Source organism: Hemicordylus capensis, chromosome 2 (assembly GCF_027244095.1).
Source record: "Hemicordylus capensis ecotype Gifberg chromosome 2, rHemCap1.1.pri, whole genome shotgun sequence".
NCBI classification, from domain to species: Eukaryota; Metazoa; Chordata; class Lepidosauria; order Squamata; family Cordylidae; genus Hemicordylus; species Hemicordylus capensis.
In genome coordinates, this window is record NC_069658.1 from 213175124 (window position 1) to 213198005 (window position 22882).

The following is a 22882-nucleotide window of genomic DNA, read 5'->3' on the forward strand; positions in this document are numbered from 1 at the left end:
TCCAGGCTCTTGCCCTCTTGGTATTTAAAGGGGCCACCATCCTTCCTTGCTTCAGAAGACTGGCTTAGCAAGTGTCCCACTCGCCCGCTAATAGACCCAAAGGAAAGGCAGAAGGGAGGGAAAGGGTGGGGTGGGGTGGGGGGGGGAAATGAATGTAAAAGGAGGCATGGGAAAGTAAAAGAGAGAAAACAAATGAGTAAAGAAGGGAGAAAGAAAAAGACATGGCTAAGGCGAGACGGAAGCAGGGCGGCCCTATCATGAGGCACAGGGAGGCGGTCAGCTCAGGGGGCAGATCTTTGTGGCACCAGCCACCGGGCAGCCCTCTGGGACTGATCTGGCCTTTGCAAATTTTGCAAAGATCACATTTTGCAAAAAGATTGTATGCGAGGAGGGAAGAGGAGAAAGCGGGGACCCTGCCCCCCTCCTGGCACCACTTTCAAAGTTTTGCGGTGGTCGGCTTGGGAAAGGGACTAGCCCCCACCAGGGGCATGGACCAGGCGGCATTGGGTGCCACTCCAGGGAGGAAGGGGAAAAAGGGAAAACAACACGCAAAGCAGGAAAACATGTTTAGAGGGGGAAAGAATGTGGAGCTGAGCTGGTCTTGTGGTAGCAGGCATGCATTGTCATCTTTGCTAAGCAGGGTCCACCCTGGTTTGCATTTGAATGGGAGACTATTTATTTATTTATTTATTTATTTATTTATTTCATTTGAAAACCACCCTACCCAAAGGCTCTGGGCGGTGTACAACAAGTTTCAAAAGACATAAAAAACACACACCATTTAAGACACAGTGCTAAAAACAATATAAAAACCATTTTAACACAATTTAAACCCAATTAAAAATACTTAAACAATTTAAAAACCTTGGAAGGCTGGGCCAAACAAGTAAGTTTTTAGGGCTCTCTTAAAGGCCAACAGCAAGCCTAAACAGCGGATATCTGCCAGGAGTGCAATCCATAGGCCAGGAGCAGCTACAGAAAAGGCCCGATTTTGAGTTGCCACCAGACGTACTGGTGGTAACTGGAGACGGACCTCTCCAGATGACCTCAGTGTGCAATGGAGAACATACAGAAGTAGGCACTCTCTAAGCTAGCCTGGACCCAAGCCGTTCAGGGCTTTAAAGCTAATAACCAGCACTTTGTATTTTACCCGGAAACATATCGGCAGAGCAGACAGTGCAACTGTTTTAAAACAGGCATAATATGGTGTCTCCAGGTTACCCCAGAGACCAGTCTGGCTGCCGCATTCTGAACTAACTGAAGTTTCTGAACTATGTACAAAGGCAGCCCCACGTAGAGCGCATTGCAGTAGTCAAGCTTGGAGGTTACCAGCTGATGCACCACTGTTTTGAGATCGTTCTCTTAAAGTAATTGATGCAGCTGTCGAATCAGCCGAAGTTGAAAGAAAGCGCTCCTGGCCATAGCCTACATGTGTGAGCCCTGTAAGATCTTCCCCTTTGAGGATGGGGTCTGCTTTGGGAAGAGCAACTGCATACTTGCACACAGAAGGTTCCAAGTTCCCTCCCAGCAGCATTTCCAAAATAGGGCTGAGATAGTGCTCTTGCCTGCAACCTTGGAGAAGCCGCTGCCAGTCTGTGTGTAGACAATATTACTTCTACTATGAATATGAATACTGAGCTAGATGGACCAATGGTCTGACTCAGAATATGGCAGTCTCATATGTTCATAATGTAGAAGAAAGCATGGAGAAAGGAAAATGAGTGAGAAAGAAAGAGGGAGGGGCAGCTGGGTGAAAGAAAGAAAAAGAAATGTCCAAGAAGGAACACAGATGGGCAGAGAAGAATATCTGCCACCTAAGCCACTGCCCCCCACCACATCTTGTGGCAAGGAGTTCCACAAATGAGCCACGTATTGTGCAACTTCCCTCCGACAGTCTGCCCTGTGTGTTGAAAGTCAGATGGTTGAAAGGTGAGGTGCAGAAAGTGCGCTGCGTTTGGATGGAAACTCACATTTGCAGTTGCAGAGGTCAGGACAAAGGTGACCCTCAGACGTTGTGCCTCAGGGCAGGGGCCTTTTGATTGGCGAAAGAAAGCTGGGATTTTCCACTGTGACACAAGAGCCTTGCGGTGTGATGAATTTGTTGCTTTTATTTAGGACACGTCCAGGCCGCCTTCCAAAAAAGAATAACCCGAGGCAAGTTAAGAGTTGTTTTCCAAAAGTTATATGTGTACAATACAGTGAGGAAATGACAGTGTTATAGAAGCTTCCCTTTCAAAACCTGGTGGGTATCTCTAGTCCATCTTTCTTCCTTTTAAAAAAAGGGTGCAAAAGACCAGGCCAGACCCCTTCAAATCTGAAAATGTAGAGGCTGCGTGGATCCAGCCTCATTCTTTAAGGGTCCCATGGTGTCAGAACTGGTTTTGTTATGGCTTATTTCTACAGCAGCATCACTTGCAAAAGTATGAGGGGACAAGTCTCTGCCCCAAAGCGCTTACAGCCTAGAATTCAAGACAGGGGAGACAAGGGAGGAAGAGGCAAGAGGTGGGGAATGCTTCTTTGCCTCCAGGCCTGCTAAACATACAAACAAATCAGTCTAGGGGTCATGCAGATGTTTTGTCTTTCAGTGGAGAATTATGAAAGAATTTTGGGTCTTGTTTTGTACCTGTAAAGTGTGAAAAACAAGAGACAGAATCTCTCCACAGTCCATGAGAAAAAAAAGAAACCCTCTTTTTTTTGATATAGTGACATCTAGTGGAGCAAAATGTCATGACAGCAGAGAGTCTAGGGTATGTTAGGCGACCTGTGGAACTGGAAAGCCCCTCAAAGTTGCTACTTTTTCTCTGCAACAGCACCCCTGGGTGCCTTTAAATTGTTTGTTTGTTTGTTTATCATATTTTTACACCTCCCAAAACTTATGTCTCTGGGCGGTTTACAACAAGATTAAAAGTAAAACATTAATTAAAAACAAAAACAAAAAAATTTAAAAGCAAGAAATTTAAAACACAATTGTGTTGTGTTGTGACTCATGACAGACAGGAATTCCACAGGTGCTGATGTTGCTGGCATGGAGAAGCAAAGCCATCTCCCGTGTAAACAAGCTGCACAGCGGGCGGATATTCAAAATACTACAGGGAATTAAAACGATGTCAACTCGGTCCACCTATCCACCACATCTTTATGCCATCAAAGAGTTTAGCATGGGTGTTCTCTAGCCACTATATTAGCTCCAAGCATTTGGGGGAGACCTCCCTTGCTTGGGAACATAGGAAGCAGCGATACCTTCCTCAGGGTGTTTGCAAACCTAGCTGCCATCCAAGGACCAATAAGTCTGTCACCCCAAAGATGGGGATGATACCAGGCTGTAAATTGCTTCAGGCACCTGGAGTGAGCGAGCCAAGCCAAGCCCTGGGGGGGAAACTCTGTGGTGCTCTTAGCCCTGGACTTTGGGGCCGAAGTCCGGGGCCGAAGTCCAGGGCCTCCACACCTCCTGCCCACCCCCCCAATCCTCTTTAGACTGCCCTGGCTGGTGTGGTTGCTGCTGGCCTGCACGGCACCGGGCAGCCAAATGTGATTATGACCCGTGCCTGGTGCTATAGAGACAGAGCAGGGAAAGAAATATGTGGGATAAGAATAGGGAGATGATGCTTAACATGCAGCAGGGGGTGGAGGTGAGCTCCAAAGGCCTTTAGGTCCAGGCTCCAAAATGGCCTAGGTGCACCTCTATGGAAACACAACCTATGTAAGAACAGCTCTGCTGGATCAGGCCCACCGGCATCCTGCTTCCCACAGTGGCCCACCAGATGCCTTCGAGAAGCCCCCAGACAGGGAGGGAGGGCTTGTCCTCTCTCCTGCTGTGCTCCCCCTGCAACTGGGATCCAGAGGCATCTTGCCTCTGAGGCTGGAGGTAGCCTATAAGCCACCTAGCCATTGATAGCCCCGTTTTCTAAGAATTTGTCGAAGCCCCTTTAAAAGCCTTCGAAGCCATGCAAGCGGGTGGCCATCACCACACCCCGTAGCAAAATGGGATGGCCCCTGGTTCAAGTGTTGTGGACGAGGGAGAACGGTTTCTCTCTGTCCACTCTCTCTACTCCATGCATAATTTTATACACCTCTCTCATGTCTCCCCGCAGTCGTCTTTTTTTCTAAACGAAATAGCCCCAGGTGTTGTAGCCTTGCCTCATAAGGAAAGTGCTCCAGGCCCCTGAGCATCTGGTGAACAGTCCTCTTCACTGTTGCCAGTTCTTTAAAAATAATTTAAAAAAACATATCCTATTTTGGGTGCACCTGCCCGTCTTGGCTGCTGAAAGACGACCATCACAGCACCCTCCTTGGGTCCACATGCCTGCTCCGAGAGAGTCCCCCTCCCCGCGGGTTACATCCCCGAGGAGACAAACTGCAACTCCATGTTGACGTGGTGGGGGCGGCCGGCGACGACGTCGCAGCTGCCCACCCTCTGCTTGCAGGCGAACGGGAAGACTTTCCTGAAGGCCTTCCGGAAGTTGGCGCCCATGAAGGCGTAGACGATGGGGTTGACGGAGGAGTTGGCGTAGGACATGCAGTGGGCCCAGATCTTGAGTTTGTAGGTATAATAGTTGCGCTGGAAGCTGGGGACGCAGGCCTGGAGGAGGAGCAGGAGCTGCATGGGGCCCCAGCAGATGGCAAAGAGGGTCACGATGATGGCCACCATGCGGGAAATCTTGGCCCGCATGGCTTCGGAGCGCTCTGCCAGCTGTTGCACCTGGAAGCAGGAGGGAAACGGGGAGCAGTTCATACCCTTCCGTTGTCTGTATTTACGGGACCGGATCCCAGTTTGGGGGGTCCTGGGCAGGGCTAACTACTCTCCTATGGCTCCTGTCCTCTCTGGATGGTCTCCCAGTAAACCACTCTGTGCCCATTAAAACCCTTCCGTTGTCTGTATTTACAGATCGTGGTTTCGAGGGTTCGGAGCAAACCACTCTCTCATGTCTCCCGTCTTCCCTGGGTAAGGTAAAGGCAAAGTGTGCTGTCGAGTCGGTGTCGACTCCTGGCGCCCACAGAGCCCTGTGGTTGTCTTTGGTAGAATACAGGAGGGGTTCACCATTGCCTCCTCCCGCGCAGTATGAGATGATGCCTTTCAGCATCTTCCTAGATCGCTGCGGCCCAATATAGGGGTTTCCCGTAGTCTGGGAAACATACCAGCGGGGATTCGAACCAGCAACCTCTGGCTTGCTAGTCAAGTCATTTCCCCACTGTGCCATTAGGTGGCTCTTCCCTTTTCTGGTCCCTCAGAAAACCACCCTGTGCTCATCCCCTTCCAGAGGCAACAGGATTGCTCTTGGAGATCAGCCATGGGTCTTGGGCAGCTACCCACCGATGCCGACCTGACGCCAGCCCTGCCTATTCCCCAAGGACAGTCCTTGTCCCTGAGTGTTCCTGTCCCTAGCAACCCCCTGTTTCTAAGTTTTCCCTTTTGGGGGTACCCCTCCAGTGAAAAAGGAAAAACCCCTGGGAGAAGACCTGAACACAGACTCCTCTTTCACTGTGCCCGAGGTGGCCCTGAGCATCAGTGGCGCAGTGTACAGGATGCTGACCTGGGCGTGGTTGTCGGACGGCCCCACGGCAGGGCGGCGCGCCATCTGGTTCACCATGGCTGTGTAGCAAAGGAGGATGGTCAGCAGGGGCAGGAGATAGACCATCAAGAAGTTGTAGAGGGTGAAGGCCCTCTCGTGCGAGGCGGAAGGGAAGGCCTCGCTGCAGTACGTGCGTGGGCCAAACCAGTAGCCTTCAGTCAGCCGGTTGTACACCACCACCGGGGTGGAGACAACGAAGGAACCTGCAAGGAGAAGCAAAAGCCAGATGCACAGATGTTTCTGACAGGCTTCCCATCTGAATTTCTCCCTGGAGTTTAGAGTTCTGAATGAGCCTAACCTATCTCACAGCAGGGTTAAGAACCTAAGAACAGCCCTGCTGGATCAGGCCTAAGAAGGCCCATCCAGTCCAGCGTCCTGTTTCACACAGTGGACCACCAGATGCCGCTGGAAGCCACAGGCAGTTGTCGAGGGCGTGACCTCTCTCGTGCTGTGACTCCCCTGCAACTGGTACTCAGAGGCATCCTGTCTGTGAGGCTGGAGGCGGCCTTTAGCCCTCCAACTAGCAGCCGTTGATAGACCTTTCTTCCATGAAGTTATCCAAACCCCTCTTAAAGCCATCCAGGTTGTTGGCTGTCACCACATCTCGTGGCAGAGAATTCCACAAATGGATTATGCGTTGTGTGAAAAAGTCCTTCCATTTGTTGGTCCTAGATTTCCTGGCAATCAATTTCATGGGATGACCCCTGGTTCTAGTGTTATGGGAGAGGGAGAAGAATTTCTCTCTATCCGCTTTCTCCACACCATGCATGATTTTATAGACCTCTATCATGTCTCCCCGCAGTCGTCTTTTTTCTAAACTAAAAAGCCCCAGGTGTTGTAGCCTTGCCTCATAAAGAAGATGTTCCAGGCCCCTGATCATCCTGGTTGCCCTCTTCTGCACTTTTTCCAGTTCTACAATATCCTTTTTCAGATGTGGTGACCAGAATTGTACGCAGTACTCCAGGTGTGGCTGCACCATCGTTTGGTATAAGGGCATTATAATATTAGCCGTTTTATTTTCAATCCCCTTCCTAATGATCCCTAGCATGGAATTGGCCTTTTTTTTTTACAGCTGCCGCACATTGAGTCAACACTTTCAATGAGCTGTCCACCACGATCCCAAGATCCTTTTTCTGGTCAGTCACTGACAGCTCAGATCCCATCAGCGTTGTGAACTATTTCCATTAGAAAGTCTGTCTACGTTAGAGATACTTTTAAAGGAAAGTACGTTTTGTAAAACTTGAAATGTAGTCCTTGTTTTTCATTCAGACTCCCTTCATAATGTGAGGCCCTAAAATGTAGCTGTGGTGTTTCACCAGTACATTGGAATATTTGCACATGCCCCTAAAACCTGGGACAAGAAGAAAATCAGTACAATTATGCATCCATTGAAATCAAGGAGGAGAGCAGCTTTTGCAGAAGCAAGCACGAATTGTCCCGTTTGCTAAACCGGGCCCAGGTGCTTTGGAATGGGAGACTACATGTGAGCACTGGAAGATCTTCCCCTCAGGGGATGGGGCCACTCTGGGAAGAGCATCTGCATGCTTGCAGGCAGAAGGTTCCGTGTTCCCTCCCTGGCGGCATCTCCAGATAGGGCTGGGAGAGAGACTCCGGCCTGCTGCAACTTTGGAGAAAGCCTCTTCTAGTCTGTGTGGGCAATATTGAGCTAGATGGCCCCCTAGCCCTGCCCGCTGCTTTGATGTCAGACACTAAGCCCCACCCCTGCATATGACATCAGACACAAGGGGCGTATCTTTGCTTGCAAACAGGGCCACACAGCAAAATCCTCTAGCCAGCACCACGTTCACAGCGCACCCGGAGCCGGACCTTTTAGGCAGAGAGAGCCACTCCAGCCACGGCATTGGCTGGGGGGATTTTTCCATGTGGCCCCCCTTTGCAAACAAAGCTATGCCCCCTGCATCTGACGTCGCATTCTTCGAACCCGTTTGCTCAATGGTGGCTCCGCCCCTGAGATGGACCAATGGTCTGATTCAGTAGAAGACCGCTTCCTATGTTCCTGTGTAAGATGTGTTCAGTGACGCACACATTCAAATCAAGATTAACAGCAAATCAAGATTGTTTTATCAGTGCGCCCTTTGGTAGCGGAGAGGGAGATAAAAACATGTCTGTGAACCAAATGCAATAGCAACCTGCCCATGCTCTGAACACAACAGGAAGGAGGAATGGGTTGTAGGGTTCGGGTCAAGCATTTGCCGGGGAATGGCTATAGAATTGCTTAGTCCAAAGTAGCGTCCAAAGAGCAGACCTCGTGATAGCAAGCATGAATTGTCCCCTTTGCTAAGCAGGGTCCACCCTGGTTTGCATTTGAATGGGAGACTACATGTGGCGCAGTGGTAAAACTGCCACCCTGTAACCAGAAGGTTGCAAGTTCGATCCTGACCAAGGGCTCAAGGTTGACTCAGCCTTCCATCCTTCCGAGGTTGGTAAAATGAGTACCCAGAATGTTGGGGGGCAATATGCTAAATCATTGTAAACCGCTTAGAGAGCTTCCAGCTATAGAGCGGTATATAAATGTAAGTGCTATTGCTATTGCTATGTGTAAGCACTGGAAGACCTTCCCCTTCGGGAATGGGGCTTTAGCTCAGTAGAAGAGCGCCTGCCTGCGTGCATGAAGGTGGTTCCAAGTTCCCTCCCTGGCAGCATCTCCAGATAGCGCTGGAAGAGACTCCGGCCTGCCACCTTGGAGAAGCCGCTGCCAGTCTGGGTAGACAATACTGAGCTAGATGGACCAAGGGTCTGACTCCGTATATGGCAGCTTCCTATGTCCCCGTGTTCCTAGCATGGGCATACAGAAATCAGGAAATTGTGAAGCACAAGGTCTGGGTGCCCCCTCAACTCACCGACCCAGATGCTGATGCTGACAGCGGTGACGACGCGGGGGGTGCGCTGGCGCAGGGATCGGAGCGGGAACACGGTCACATACCACCGGTCAACGCTCATGGCCGTCAGGGTGACGCACGTGGCTTGCACCGAGACCTGTGTGGCAAAACAGACCTGTTCGTTATAACTGCAGTAAGCGATGTCCAGCACCACCCTAGGCCTAGAACAGCATAGCTTTCGTCAGTGTTTAAAAAAAAATAAAAATAAAAATACTCCAGGAGCTGGCACGGCCCAGGCCCCCTTGCGTGGCCACACCCTTGCATGCTTCCGTGGCTATGCTGCAAGGGAATTGGCACAGTGCTCAGAAACCCACACCCCACTCGGGTGAGGGCTGTGTGTGATCCTTGGGGGGAGTGAATTTTCCTGTGCCATGCCAGATGCTTTCGGAGCTTGGCCAGTAGCCATTGATAGCCCTGTCCTCCAGGAATTTGTCGAACCCCTTTTAAAACTTTCTAGATTGGTGGCCGCCACCCCATCCAGTGGCAGGGAATTCCATAGTTTAACTACATATTGTGCAAAGCACATCCTTTTGCCTGTCCTGAAGCTCTTGGCACAGGGGCGGGCAAACCCGGCCCTCCAGATGTGGTTGAACTACAACTTGGTTGGTGGCCACACAGGGACGTGGCTTCTTGGTTGCTGCCCTGAGATTGTGGAATGCTCTCCCTCCTGAAATAGGATCCTCCCCATCTCTGACATTTTGAGAGGCATTTGAAAACCCACCTCTTCACCCAAGCCTTTTCAGCTTTTTACATTTTTAGGTTGTAATCTGTTTTGACTTTTAAATCATCGAAATTGCTTTAAGTTTATGTGTGTATGTTTTTAAGAACATAAGAACAGCCCTGCAGCTGGATCAGGCCCAAGGAGGCCCATCTAGTCCAGAATCCTGTTTTGCACAGTGGCCCACCAGATGCCACTGGAAGCCACAGGCAGGAGTTGTGGGCATGCCCTCTCTCCTGCTATGACTCCCCTGCAACTGGTACTCAGAGGCATCCTGCCTTTGAGGCTGGAGGTGGCCTATAGGCCTCCGGCTAGTAGCCGTTGATAGACCTCTCCTCCATGAAGTGATCCAAGCCCCTCTTAAAGCCATCCAGGTTGTTGGCTGTCACCACATCTTGTGGCAGAGAATTCCACAAGTTGATTATGCATTGTGTGAAAAAGTACCTCCGTTTGCTGGTCCTAGATAGGGATGTGCAAACCAGTTCGAATTCGAACCGGTTCGAAGGTTCAAATTTGAACCGAACCAGCCATCAGGTTCGAGCAGCAGGTTCGAATTCGAACCGAACCAGGGGGTGGTTCGAATCGAACCGGTTTGAACCAGTTCAAACCAGTTCGGACATTAAAAAATTGGTACGATGGTAGCTGGTACCCAGGGGTACCTGCCACCCAAACCCCAAAGCAATCGAACACTTGTAAGATTTTTTATGAATTTTTGAAAAAAAAAAAATTTTCCCCATAGGGTATAATGGGACTCCAACCAGCCCATTATTCCTTATTGTGTAGCACCCATGGGTGCCAACAACCACCCAAACCCTGAAGCAATTGGACAGTCCTATGATTTTTTATGAATATTTGAAATATTTTTAATTATTTTTCTCATAGAGTATAATGGGACCAGAACCAGTCCATATCCCCTATTGTGGAGCACCTACGGGCACAAAAGCAGGGTGGGTGGTAGACAGACAGGGGTGCCTACCACCCATAAAACCCCAAGGCAATTGGACACTCCTCTGATTATTGGTGAATTGTTAAAGTATTTTTGAATTCCTCATAGGGAATAATTAGGATTGCAGCAAATGTATAGCATTTGCAACTCTCATTGCTAACCTTAAAGACACATAAACTTCAAAAATCACTTAAAAATCAGCCCTTTGCCCAACTCCTTTCAAATAATTATGATAGCTTCCTTGCCCACCTTGGGAACTACCACCCACCACACTCCACTCTAGGACATCCCTTTCTCCCCGACGTGAAGCTATACATTTGCTGCAATTCTCATTATTCTCTATGAGGAATTCCAAAATAATTTTAAAATTCACCAATAATCAGAGGAGTGTCAGATTGCCTTGGAACTTTGTGGATAGTATGCACCCCTGGTTGTCTACCACCTACCCCACTTTTGTGCCCCTAGGTGCTCCACAATAGGGGATATGGGCTGGTTTGGGTCCTATTATAACCTATGAGAAAAATAATTAAAAATATTTCAAATATTCATAAAAAATCATAAGGGTGTCTGATTGCTTCGGGGTTTGCATGGTTGTTGGCACCCAAGGGTGCTCCACAATAAGGAATAATGGGCTGGTTGGAGTCCCATTATATCCTGTGAGAAAAAAATAAAAATAATTTTCAAAAATTCATAAAAAATCGTACGAGTGTCTGATTGCTTTGGGGTTTGGGTGGCAGGTACCTCTGGGTGCCAGCTACCATCCTACCAATTTTTGGGTGTCCTAACCAGTTCAAACTGGTTCGAATTCGAACCGAACCAGGGGGAGGTTTGAACAAAACCAAAACCGAACCACCCCCTCCTGGTTCGAACCTGGTTCGAATTCGAGCCAAACCAGGCAAACCGGTTTTGTGCACATCCCTATTTCCAGGAGGGCACAGTGGGATGTCCCAAAATTAAAGCCCACAAGCAGGGCAGAAGGGTAGCAGCCCTCTCCCCCTGTTTGCCCCTATCAACTTGTATTCAGATGTAGACTGCTTCTGAATATGGAGGCTCCACTTATCCATCATGGTAGTTAGACACCAACCGACCCACGAATCTATCTGCTCCCCTTTTCAAGATATCAAAGCCATTGTCTTGCAGCAGCAAATTCCCAATGTTCCCAATGATGGTTTTATTTATTTTTTGGAAAAAGAAGATTAATTTAGTAGGCAGGTTGATGTTGAATATGGCTGCCCTGCATATAAAAAGTGGGCCTCTGAAGATGGTTTCCTTTCTTTAAAACTCTGAACATGGGGAAAGTGAGTTGTTCTCACTTGTTAGTGGTGGTGGTGGGGAACATCTGTCCAGATATGGAATGTGGCTGCAGTTCTGGCAGAGACCTGTGAAACGACAACCCCCAGACTAGACAAGCTCACCTGCTGAATGTAGTTGACAAATTTACACATAAACTCCCCGAAGACCCAGCCTGGAAGCGGGTAGAGGGCGGCAGTGAACGGCACGCAGCATACCAAGAAAATGATGTCGGTGATGGCCAAATTGGCTGTCAGAGAGAAAGCACAAACTGTTCCTAATTTCCCTGGATTTGTTACTTGCATCCCACCCTACCACACTGGTTCAAGATAAAGCATGACTGACATCCAGTCTAAATGACTCCCAAGTAGTCCTGATGAAATCGTCCTTTAGCGTACCTCCTGAGAAGTATTGTTAAGAAACCTGGATGTCAGCCTATGTGTTTTTAAAAAAGGCAACTGCTTGGGCATTATGGGCTCTAAAGAGTGTCCTTCTACTTGGGAGCCAGCATGGTGTTGTGGTTAGTGTGCTGGACTAGGACCAGGGAGAGCAGAGTTCAAATCCCCATTCAGCCATGAGACTTGCTGGGTGACTCTGGGCCAGTCATTTATCTCTCAGCCTAACCTACTTCACAGGGTTGTTGTGAGGAGAAACTTAAGTAGGTAGTACACCACTCTGGGATACTTGGAGGAAGAACGGGATATAAATGTAATAAATAAATAAATAAATAAATAAAAATACTTACTGGCTATGCCAGTCCAGACAATCGGGGATCTCAGTGCCAGCAAGATAACATCACAGGCCCAGATAGCCAATCAAGAGTTGATTGCCTGCCCCTATTTGTCCCACAGGCAACTCTATCTATCTATCTATCTATCTATCTGATTTATATACTACCCTTCCAAAGATGGCTCATGACAGTTTACATTAAAAAAAACAACCCAATGAAAATCAATCAACAATGAAAATCAATTAACAATGAAAATTTAAAAACACACAATTAAAAGCAGATTAAAATCACAATGACAACTAGATAACATTAAAACCATTGACTCTGAATCCTCCCATCTCTCTCCCAGAAAACTTTGTATAACTTTCTGTATCATATTGCTTAGTATTGCTTTTCCAAGAAAGGAGGTGACCACAGATAAGAGGTGGGTGGCCACCCTAGCTTGGCCTAAGAAGTACAGAGGACAGCTGGTCTGGTGGTAGCAAGCATGACTTGCCCCCTTAGTTCAGCAGGGTCTGCCCTGGTTACATATGAAAGGGAGACTAGAAGTGTGAGCACTGGAAGAGATTCCCCTTCTTAGGGGACGGAGCCACTCTGGGAAGAGCATCTCGGTTCCAAGTTCCTTCCCTGGCAGCATCTCCAGGATAGGGCTGAGAGAGATTCCTGCCTGCAACCTTGGAGAAGCTGCTGCCAGTCTGTGAAGACAGTCCTGAGCTAGATAGACCAATGGCCTGACTCAGTATATGGCAGCTTCCTATGTTCCTAAGTGCTAACCAGCTTCCTGTCTGGGGTAACTTGTTCGTTTTGGATCGCAGCTCCCCTCCTCCCCAGCCACAAGGGCCAGAGAGCAGGGGCACATAGATACAGTTGGACAACTGCTCCTGAGCCCGAGAGAGGGGGACCCACCAGCTAGGTGGCAGCTTGCTGTACGCCCCCCTTCTTGCATCTCTCCGAAGAAGACAGGGGTGGGGGATGGGGACCCAGCTTCACTTTTTGTCCCAGGGTCCACCCTAACCTTGCTACGCCCTTGCCAGAGAGGATGGGAGAGTTGTCATCCAAATAACACAACCGGTTACCCAGGACCTCTAGCTTCCCATTGGGGGCTCCTGGGCAGCCCTCCTTTTCACGGATCCTCAGCTTCTTCATCAGAACAGCCCTGCTGGATCAGGCCCAAGGAGGCCCATCTAGTCCTGCCTCCTGTTTCGCACAGTGGCCCACCAGATGCCGCTGGAAGCCCACAGGCAGGAGTTGAAGGCATGTCCCTCTCCTGCTGTTAGTCCCCCGCAACTGGAATTCGGAGGCATCTTGCCTCTGAGGCTGGCCTATAGCCCTCAGGCTAGTAGCCATTGATAAACCTCTCCTCCATGAAGAAATGCCCCCTACACATTTCACTCACCCACCCACCCCACTGTTTTCTGCCCACAGGAACATAGGAAGCTGCCATATACTGAGTCAGACCATTGGTCTATCTAGCTCAGTATTGTCTTCACAGACTGGCAGTGGCTTCTCCAAGGTTGCAGGCAGGAGTCTCTCTCAGCCCTATCTTTTTTGCATTCGGGTGTCCGCCAAGGATGCCCACTGAGCCCATTACTTTATGTTTTTGCCCTGGATCCAATCCTGATCAGGATTCAGATAGAACCCCATCTGCAAGGACTCTCATTCTCTATCCCTCCGCTCTGCGAGATCTTCCTGAGAGGGAGGAGGAGGGAGAGGGAGGGGATAGCCGAACCACCTGTCCACTCAGAACCGCACTCTGAGTTTAGGGTAAAATTTGTAGCTCATGCCAATGATGTTACATTACTGTTATCGAATGAAAATGAAATCTCTGTAATACTAGACCTCTTCTGGGAATATGGCAAGATCTCGGGCTCAGAATTAAATGCTGACAAAAGTGTATTTGTTAAAATGGACCCCGAACGCAAGCAACTCTCGTGCCTACCCATCTCTGAATGTAAAAGCGAAGGGGCCTCAGAGTCCAAACTGAAGTGGGTAGATACAGTAAACATTTTGGGGATTGAATATGGGATTAAGGAAAAAGTCTGGGGGGGAAATTGGACAGATTAGGAAGAAAAAGTAATGCTTAAAATCACCATGTGGGGAAAAATGGAGCCTTGCCATGTACCAGAAAGCGGTTTACATTCGGACTTACCTGATACCCCCAGTGCATAACCTGGCAGTAGTCTATCCTCCCCTGCTCGATCTCCTTCGGAGAGTTGAAAGCCAGATCTTCCGTCTAGTATGGCACACAGCGTCCTTCCCTTTGGCCCGTGCGGTAGCATTTAAGGAGGTTGAGCGGGGAGGCCTAGCCCTACCTGCCCTGCAACCCTATTTTGTAACTGAATTCATGTCCTACCATTTTGGAAACTGGATTTTTGTGAATGTCCATAATATGTCCAACCTCCTGCAAAAAACCTGGGTCTCGCTTTTTGCTCTGCATTGGCGCAAGTCAGCATGGGGCATAGCATGGTGGGGAAAAGGATCTTTCAATGGTAATGTCACACAAGTATTAAAAAGAGAACACCCGGACTACTTGAGAGATTTGTTATTCACACTTTAAAAATGGAAGGTTGAACCGGATCTATTTAAAGGATCCTCCTCAGTTAAGAAGCTAAGGAGAACAATTGATGGAGAGATTCTAGAAGTGGGTTTCTTAAAACCTGATTTAGAACGTAAATGCTACAAACACCACACTTCACAGTACTTGTTGCAACCCGATCACCCTATCGCTCTCTTTAAAGAGAAAAAGGTCCCTTTCCATTTATGGGAAATGAAGTGGTGTTTATACCATCAAGTACTACCACTTAATGCGGCTAAGCCATGGCTCCCAGAGGACCAGCAAGAGTGCCCTAAAATCACCTGCAAACAGAAAGCTAGTGAGCTAGGCAAAACATTCAGGGAAACCCACTCACATTTCTTAAAAGAGTGTGTGGTAGCCAAAAGAGTGTGGCAGGGAGTAAGCAAGCTGTTAGAGTGGCCTGATTTGAAAAAACAGACTTGGGAAGAACTAACCTCGGGTTTGAGCAATAGAACCTCCTTTCGAGGTCCCAGAAAGAAACCTTCAAGGAAATGGGACGGAACGGGTGCCCTCATACTAGGGAACTGGAATGTTCCCCTTCTCGTAATCAGGTTAGTAAACCTGTATGTCATTTATGCAATGCTCCTGCATAGGAATAGGGAGGGAAGACGCGACCAAGAGGTTCACGCAGATGAGAGAGTAAATCTCTTCTGGAAAAGTTTGTATGGTTATGTGCAAAAAGACAAGAGTATCTCTTCTAAACAGCAATGGGACAAATGGTGGAAATGGACGTTGGACGTAACCCCCCCACACCGATTACCTGATGTGCCTTGAAATCCCCCACCCCCGAGTTACAGTACTACTGCATATACTTCATAACCTTGTGGGTTTCCAAATCCTTGTGTGTAAATCTTTGTAGATATATCATGTACAAGCAACCACTTTGTATATAATTGTGCTTTGGCAACGTATTGTATGCTTTGGTAGTTTGTTGGTTCAATTAAAAAATCTTGTCCTATTAAAAAAAAAAATCTTGTCCTATCTTGGAGATACTGCCAGGGAGGGAACTTGGAACCTTCTGCTCTTCCCAGAGCGGCTCCATCCCCTGAGGGGAATATCTTATTTATTAATTCAATTTCTATACCGCCCTTCCAAAAATGGCTCAAGGCGGTTTACACAGAGGAATAATAAATAAATTAGATGGCTCCCTGTCCCCAAAAGGCTCACAATCTAGAAAGAAACACAAGATAGACACCAACAACAGTCACTGGAGGTCCTGTGCTGGGGGTGGATAGGTCCAGTTACTCTCCCACTGCTAAATAAAGAGAATCACCACGTTAAAAGGTGCCTCTTTGCCACGTTAGCAAGGGTTCAGTGCTCACACTTCTAGTCAGTGCTCACTATACAGTGCTCACACTTCTAGTCTCCCCTTCTTATGCAACCAGGGTGGACCCTGCTTAGCTAAAGGGACAAGTCATGCTTGCTACCACAAGACCGGCTCTCCTCTCCATGTTCAAGTCTCCCTTCTGTCTTGAGCCTCTCTGCATTGCTTTTGTCAGTCAGTGACGCTGTCGCCTGAACCGGGACATCTCTCCTCCCCCTAAGAAGTGCTCCCTGCACATCTCACCGATATAAAAATTGGTGACCGTCCTCATTTGCTTGTGTTTGAGGATGACGTAGATGACCAAGGAGTTGCCCGCCAGCCCCACCACCATCAGCACAGCGAAGAAAAGGGGCACCAGCCAGGCGTCCACCAGTTGCGGAGGGCTTTGGGGCTCCGAGCTGTTGGCGCATAACGGCCCTGCAGCACGGGCTGAAAGGTTCAGGAGCCAGAGAGAGTCATTGAAATCAGAGGTGGCAGACCCATTGAACATGGTCCTGTGTTTCTGCCCAGCAAAGAGCTTTTTTGTTGCCCAGATTCCTTAGGCGGAGAGCACCGTTTCTTAAGATGTAAGCCTGCGAAGTTTGAAACACAGCTTAGAAGGTGGGGAGCTTAGCTAAGAAGGAGCTTCGGCCAGAGAGGTCCTGCAGCAGGCATCTTCAGCACTTTGGACAGCTCACCAGGATAGCAGATGTTGCTCTGGCAGCATCTAAACCTCAGCCAGGCAGTTTTGTCTTCAAACAGAGACCAGGAAGTGCCCTAGCCAGTCACAGAAGGTTGCATCGGATTCAAAGGGGGCACGGTGGCACTTGGATAGTGAGTCACCCGCCTGATCCAGTCTTCCCAACAGCCTTGGTAGTTGGCAGACCATCCCAGAAGCCTCGCCCAAAAGGTCAGAGAAAGCAGGATCCATTCCAAAACCCTCAGCTGGAAGGCATCATCCAAAAGGGCCAGCCCACAAAGAACTAGAAGATCCCAAATATCTTGGGGAAAGTCCTGGATCCAAGCAACCCAAGAGAAAAAGATCTGTAGTTGTGGTCAGCCGTGAACGTGCATTATTCCTCTGGCTACAGTCCGATGTTGGAGAGCTGCAGATCTTACACTCTTGGATCACCAGCAGAGCTGATAGTCATTGTGAGATTGCTGCACAGCTCTGAAAGCACTCGAGCATCCTAGGAATTGGCAAAGGAGAGGAAAAGGACCCTCTGGAGAGCGGGGACGGGTTGCTGCCTCCTCCCTGTGAGGTCTGAAAGTCTCTTGTTTGAGGGCAACACAACAGCACAATTGTTCTTCTTCTCTTTTCTCTTCCTCCCAGGGAAGGCAGAGCCCACTTCTCTATGCAACCCTCTTGGGAGGTTTATAAAGCCGTGGGCTGCCCAGCAGATGTGGGAGGGTGGCGCTAAAGTGCACAGCAAGGAGGAGAATGAATACTTGTTGAGAGATATTTACGCTGGCATGGGAGAGAGCAAGCATCTAGCAGGGAGGGAGCCCAGGACAGGGTATCTCATCAGGTACCATTTGGCATTGAGATGGCACCCCTGGTGTGCACGCTGCCCTATAACTATGTTCATATGATCATTTTCTTAATTATTAGATTAGTCTAGGCAATTTTAAAAAATGCTGCTGTCCTAGTTGGGACTCAAAGCAAGTTGGCATAAATGGTGTGGTCTTGTGGTAGCAAGCATGACTTGTCCCCTCAGCTAAGCAGGGTCTGCCCTGGTTGCATATGAATGGGAGACTTGATGTGTGAGCTCTGTAAGATATTCCCCTTAAGGGATGGAGCCACTCTAGGAAGAGCATCTCGGTTCCAAGTTCCCTCCCTGGCAGCATGTCCAAGATAGGGCTGAGAGAGACTCCTGCCTGCAACCTTGGAGAAGCCGCTGCCAGTCTGTGAAAACAATACTGAGCTAGATGGACCAATGGTCTGACTCATTATATGGCAGCTTCCTATGTGTGTGTCGAATGTTGCTGCTGCAGCCAGGTGCTTCGGAGCTCTGCACTGTCTTCTGCCCATGTTCAAGTTTCCCTTCTCTCTTTAGCCTCTCTGCATTTTTATTTATTTTTTGTCAGTGATGCTGTCGCCTGCGTCGGCTGCTCTTTGGCGTGGCCCCCTCCTGGAGCAGCTCTGACCAGAGGGCTCCATCTGGAGATGGGTGCTAAGAAGAGGCCTGCCAGATCAGACCAAAGTTGGTCCTTCTACCCCAGCATCCTGTCTCCAACAGGGGACAGCCAGGTGCCCCAGTGGGAAGCACACAGGCAGGGCAGGAACGTATCTCCTGTTGTCTGCTCCCCTGCCTCCAGCATGCAGAGGTAGAATGCCTCTAAACATTCAGGTTTCATTGAGCTGTCATGGCTAAGAATGTAAAAATAGGCCATCCAGCATTTGGAAATTAGTATAGGTGTGTGTGTGTGTGTGTGTGTGTGTGTGTGTGTGTGTGTGTGTAGTACTTTTGTATATGGTGGTTTCAACCTGTTTGAAAATTTTGTTTGCATTTTATTTTATTTTCTATTATTATGACAAATATTTATATACCACTTTTACAAAACAAAACAAAAGTTCTCAAAGCAGTGTACACAGAAAAAGAATAATAAGAAAATGATATCCTGTCCCCAAAGGGCTTACAGTGTAAAAAAAAAAGATTGCCAGGAAGTTTGGGACCAGCAAAAGGAAGTCCCTTTTCACACAGCCCATAATTAACCTATGGAATTCTCTGCAAAGGGATCTGGTGATGGCCACCAGCTCGGATGGGTTTAAGCAGGGCTTAGGCCAATTCATGGAGGGCAGCTCTATCCATGACTACTAGTCTGGATGGCTATAGGCTACCTCCAGGCTTCAGAGGCAGGATGCCTCCAAATATACCAGTTGCAGGGGAGCAGCAGCAGGAGAGGAGGCGTGTGTTTATCTCTTGCCTGTGTGTTTCCCATTAGGGAGCCTAGCTGTCCCCTGTTGGAAACAGGATACTGGGGTAGAAGGACCAACTTTGATCTGATCCCAGAGGCACCTGGTGGGCCACTGTGGCAAACAGGATGCTGGACTAGGTCAGCCCTGGGCGTGATCCAGCAGGGCTGTCCATATGTTTTTAAGAAAAACAAGGTAGATACCAGTAATGGCCACTGGAGGGATACTGTGCTGGGGTTGGATTAGGCCAGTCGCTCTGAAGAGAAGCATCACTTTGAAAGGTCCTCCTTGCTCAGTTACCTGTGGAAACCTTATGGAAAAACAGGGGATACATTTAAGAAACAGGCAACATCCAGATTAAGTTAGACTTGACTAAGTCCCATTGAAGTTCATGGATCTTAAGTTACTCATGATGAACTTGTCCCATTGATTTCAGTGGTGCTCAGTCTGAATATCATCATACTTTGGACACGTTCTGCGAAGACCCAGCTCCTTTGAGAAGTCCATAATGCTGGGGAAAGTGGAAGGAAAGAGGAGAAGAAGAGGACGACCAGCAGCAAGGTGGATGGACTCGATTAGGACAGCAATGAATGCACCACTGAGAGGCTTTAAAGGCCAAGTGGAAGACAGATCATCCTGGAGAGAATCTATCTAGGTGGTCGCTAAGAGTCGGCACCAACTGGATGGCACTTAATCAATCAATCAGTCAATCAATCAATCAATCAATCAGTCTGAATGCCGAATAAATGCATTGCAATAACAACAGCAATCCTGTTTTTAACCACAGCCTTCTGGGAAGCCCACAGTAGGCCACAAAGACAAAAGCCCTTCCTTCAAGTTCCTTGTTCCCTGTCTCGCAGCATCTTGTTTTCAAAAAGCATACTGCCTCTGAACATGGAGGCTCCTGTATCAATTGTTTTTCCTCCGCAAATGCCCCCTGCCTTCTCCCCCCCATCCCACAATTGACTGCCAAACACACATCCACCACCTGGGATGTGAGAACTCCCCCTGGGGTGGGTTGGGAGAAAACCATGGTTAGCCGAACTGGGCGCGATGCAATTTTCTTTTCTGAAAAAGGTTTGAACTACAGACAGGGCCCCACGGTTGCCTCTACCCATGGTTGAGGAGCGGTCGACCTCTGATTGGTGGAAAGGGCTCACCGCCCTTCACGGTGCTTTGCCTAAGAAACTCTTTAAAAGTGTTGTGTTGCCTTGATTAACGGCCAACTACTTCCCATCTACTTGCTGGACCATCTTTCACCGTGTCAATGCTTTGTTTTAGACTTTAGAATGCATTCAGAGTTAGAAATGACTTTTGCTCTCTTTTCCTAATGCCTAACGACCTGCTCCCCTACTCACCTTGGTTCCTGTAGATTAATGAAGTCATCTTTGAGAGAGAGAGAGAGAGAGAGAGAGAGAGAACGGTCTCGCCTCTTGTGTGAGTTGCTCAGAGATTCTGAAGCTGATGGTGTGGTTGAGCTATTTAAAGGGAACCTTAACTGAAGGGATGAAATAATGTGGAGAGAGAGGGGGAATCCTCCAAAGGTTGGTTCAGACTCCAAACCTGAGTTCTCTCTGGAAGCATTGAGTGGTAGCAGTGACTACTGGACACCGCACTGGAGCAGGGGTGAGTGAGTAACACTGCCCAAACTCCTTCTGGGAGGAGCACCTGCAGGCTAGCATGCAAAAGGTTCCAAGTTCCCTCCCTGGCAGCATCTCCAGATAGGGCTGGGAGCGACCCCTGCCTGCAACCTTGGAGAAGCCGCTGCCAGTCTGGGTAGACAATACTGAGCTAGATGGACCAATGATCTGACTCAGTATACGGCAGCTTCCTATGTTCCTGTGCCTCCCTTATGAGAAGAATTAAGAGAGTTGCTCTGAGACAGAGAGACAGACAGAAACCAACAAGACACCCTAAACAAAGAGCCACACACAGCTCTGAACATTAACCTTTCTGGAGAGGATGTATTAATTACTCAGAGGTGGATTTAATTAACATTTGATCTGACTAAGTGGTGATTCAATTAAGAATCCAGTCACTAGCATGTTTGCTGCATCACTGAGAGCCTTAAATTGTCCGGATGGAAGGGCTTTAAAAAGCTTCTGCCAAGAGCTCTCTCTCTCTCGGCTATCAGCAGCTCTGTTTTCCTGGGCCAAAAAGGTTGCCAACTTGCCAGAAAATTTCCCTCTGGGTTGCTGCACTGTTGCCTCTCCAGGTGGCTAGGAAAGGGCATGGAGAGGCCCAGTGGCAACTCTTCTGTGGGCACTGCCCGTGAGGATTGTGATAACCTGGACCCAAAGGCCATGATCGTCATGAAGGGGACTGAAGCTGCAAGATGAAAAAAGCCATCTCTGCTTCTAGTGCATGGTCTACGTTTTGCAAGGCAGGCGCTGCTCACTCAAACCTCAGGCAGAAAACCTCGCACAGGTTTGATTTTGCCAGTCTGGAGGCCTCGTCCTGCCTGGCTGTTGCTCACTCCCAGAGGCCTGAGTACCCCCGCTCTTCTATATCTTAGGCTAGGTCCCAGGTCCAAAGAAACATAGGAAGCTGCTATATACTGAGTCAGACTCTTGATCCATCTAGCTCAGTACTGTCTACACAGACTGGCAGCAGCCTCTCCAATGTTGCAGGCAAGATTCTTCCTCGGCCCTATCTGAAGGGCAGCTAACTGGGCAAAGAGGCACCTGTTAAACATGGCGATTCTCTGTATTTTGCAGGGGGAGAGTGACTGGCCCTATCCATCCCCAGTACAGTACTTCCGGTGATTGTTGCTGGTGTCTGCCTTATGTGGTTTTTATTTTTATTTTTTAGATTGTGAGCCCATTGGGGACAGGGAGTTATCTTATTTATTTATTCATTCATTCATTCACTACGTAAACCATTTCGGAAACTTTTGTTAAAAAGCGGTATATAAATATTTGTTGTTGATGATGCTGTCAGGGAGGGAACTTGAAACTTCCTGCATGCAAGCAGCCAATGCTTTTTCCAGAACGGTCTTGAGGGCAATATCTAACAGTGCTCATGCACGTAGTCTCCCATTCAAATGCAAACCAGGTTGGACCTTGCTTAGCAAAAGGGACCATTCGTCCTTGCTGCCACAAGGCCAGCTCTCTTCCCAGATTCGAATGGCTCCCGGATCAAATCCCAAGAGCCTCCGAGATTACTTTATGGTGCTTCCCGTTCCTCCAAGCACAGCCTTTGGGGCTGTGTGCCCCTCAAGAGGCTGGCATCACTCCCCCACCCTGCAAACATGGCAGTCGCTTTGCAGCCGAGCTGTGCCAGGGCACCTGGCAGGCCTCACTTGCCTTGCAAAACTTGGCAACCGCTCTCTGCACCAGCCTGCTTAACTGCTAATTACCTCCAGAGCACCATGTACAGCGTGCTCTGATCACATAGTTACCCAGCCGCGAGCTTTTCATTCGCCACTCCAGGCTGCTGCCGCTTGACGGCCTGCAGAGAAAATTGCGAGCAGATGCAGGAGGGCGGGAAGGAGGAGGGCTTGTTTACTTCCCCCCTCCTCTCAAAACCAAATGGGCTTTTTCAAATCTATTTATACATAACAGCAGGAAGACAACATGTACAAAGCAGGGGCATGGAGGTTCTTTATGGGCATCACCACCGGACACGTCGATTTCCGCCTTATTGAGCATGTGCAAAAAAGATCAAGGTAACGTGTTCTTGGACATGGAGGCTCTATTCCACTAGCATCTCAAGTAGCCATTGGGACATACCTCCTCTAGTCTTCCTCTGCAATGCATTTTATACATCAGGAGCATTTAGACCAGGGGTCTTCTCAACCTTGGGTCCCCAAATGTTGATGAACTTCAATGCCCATAATCCCCAACCAAAGGCCATTGGGGCTGGGGATTATGGGAGTTGGTCCAATAGAATCCCTGGTTTAGACAACCGTTTTCATAATCACAGCTCGCAGAT

The 22882-nt window shown here is 48.7% G+C and overlaps 1 protein-coding gene across 1 annotated transcript; it reads right to left on the reverse strand.

Moving 5' to 3' along the window:
• Window positions 1-4333: 4333 nt before the first annotated feature.
• KISS1R (KISS1 receptor) lies at window positions 4334-20335 on the reverse strand. Its single transcript, XM_053293201.1, has 6 exons — window positions 20308-20335; window positions 16297-16482; window positions 11550-11674; window positions 8432-8567; window positions 5532-5773; window positions 4334-4699 (listed from the first exon to the last, which is right to left on the reverse strand). The coding sequence occupies exons 1-6, from the start codon at window positions 20333-20335 to the stop codon at window positions 4334-4336; spliced, it is 1083 nt and encodes a 360-aa protein (XP_053149176.1).
• Window positions 20336-22882: the final 2547 nt, after the last annotated feature.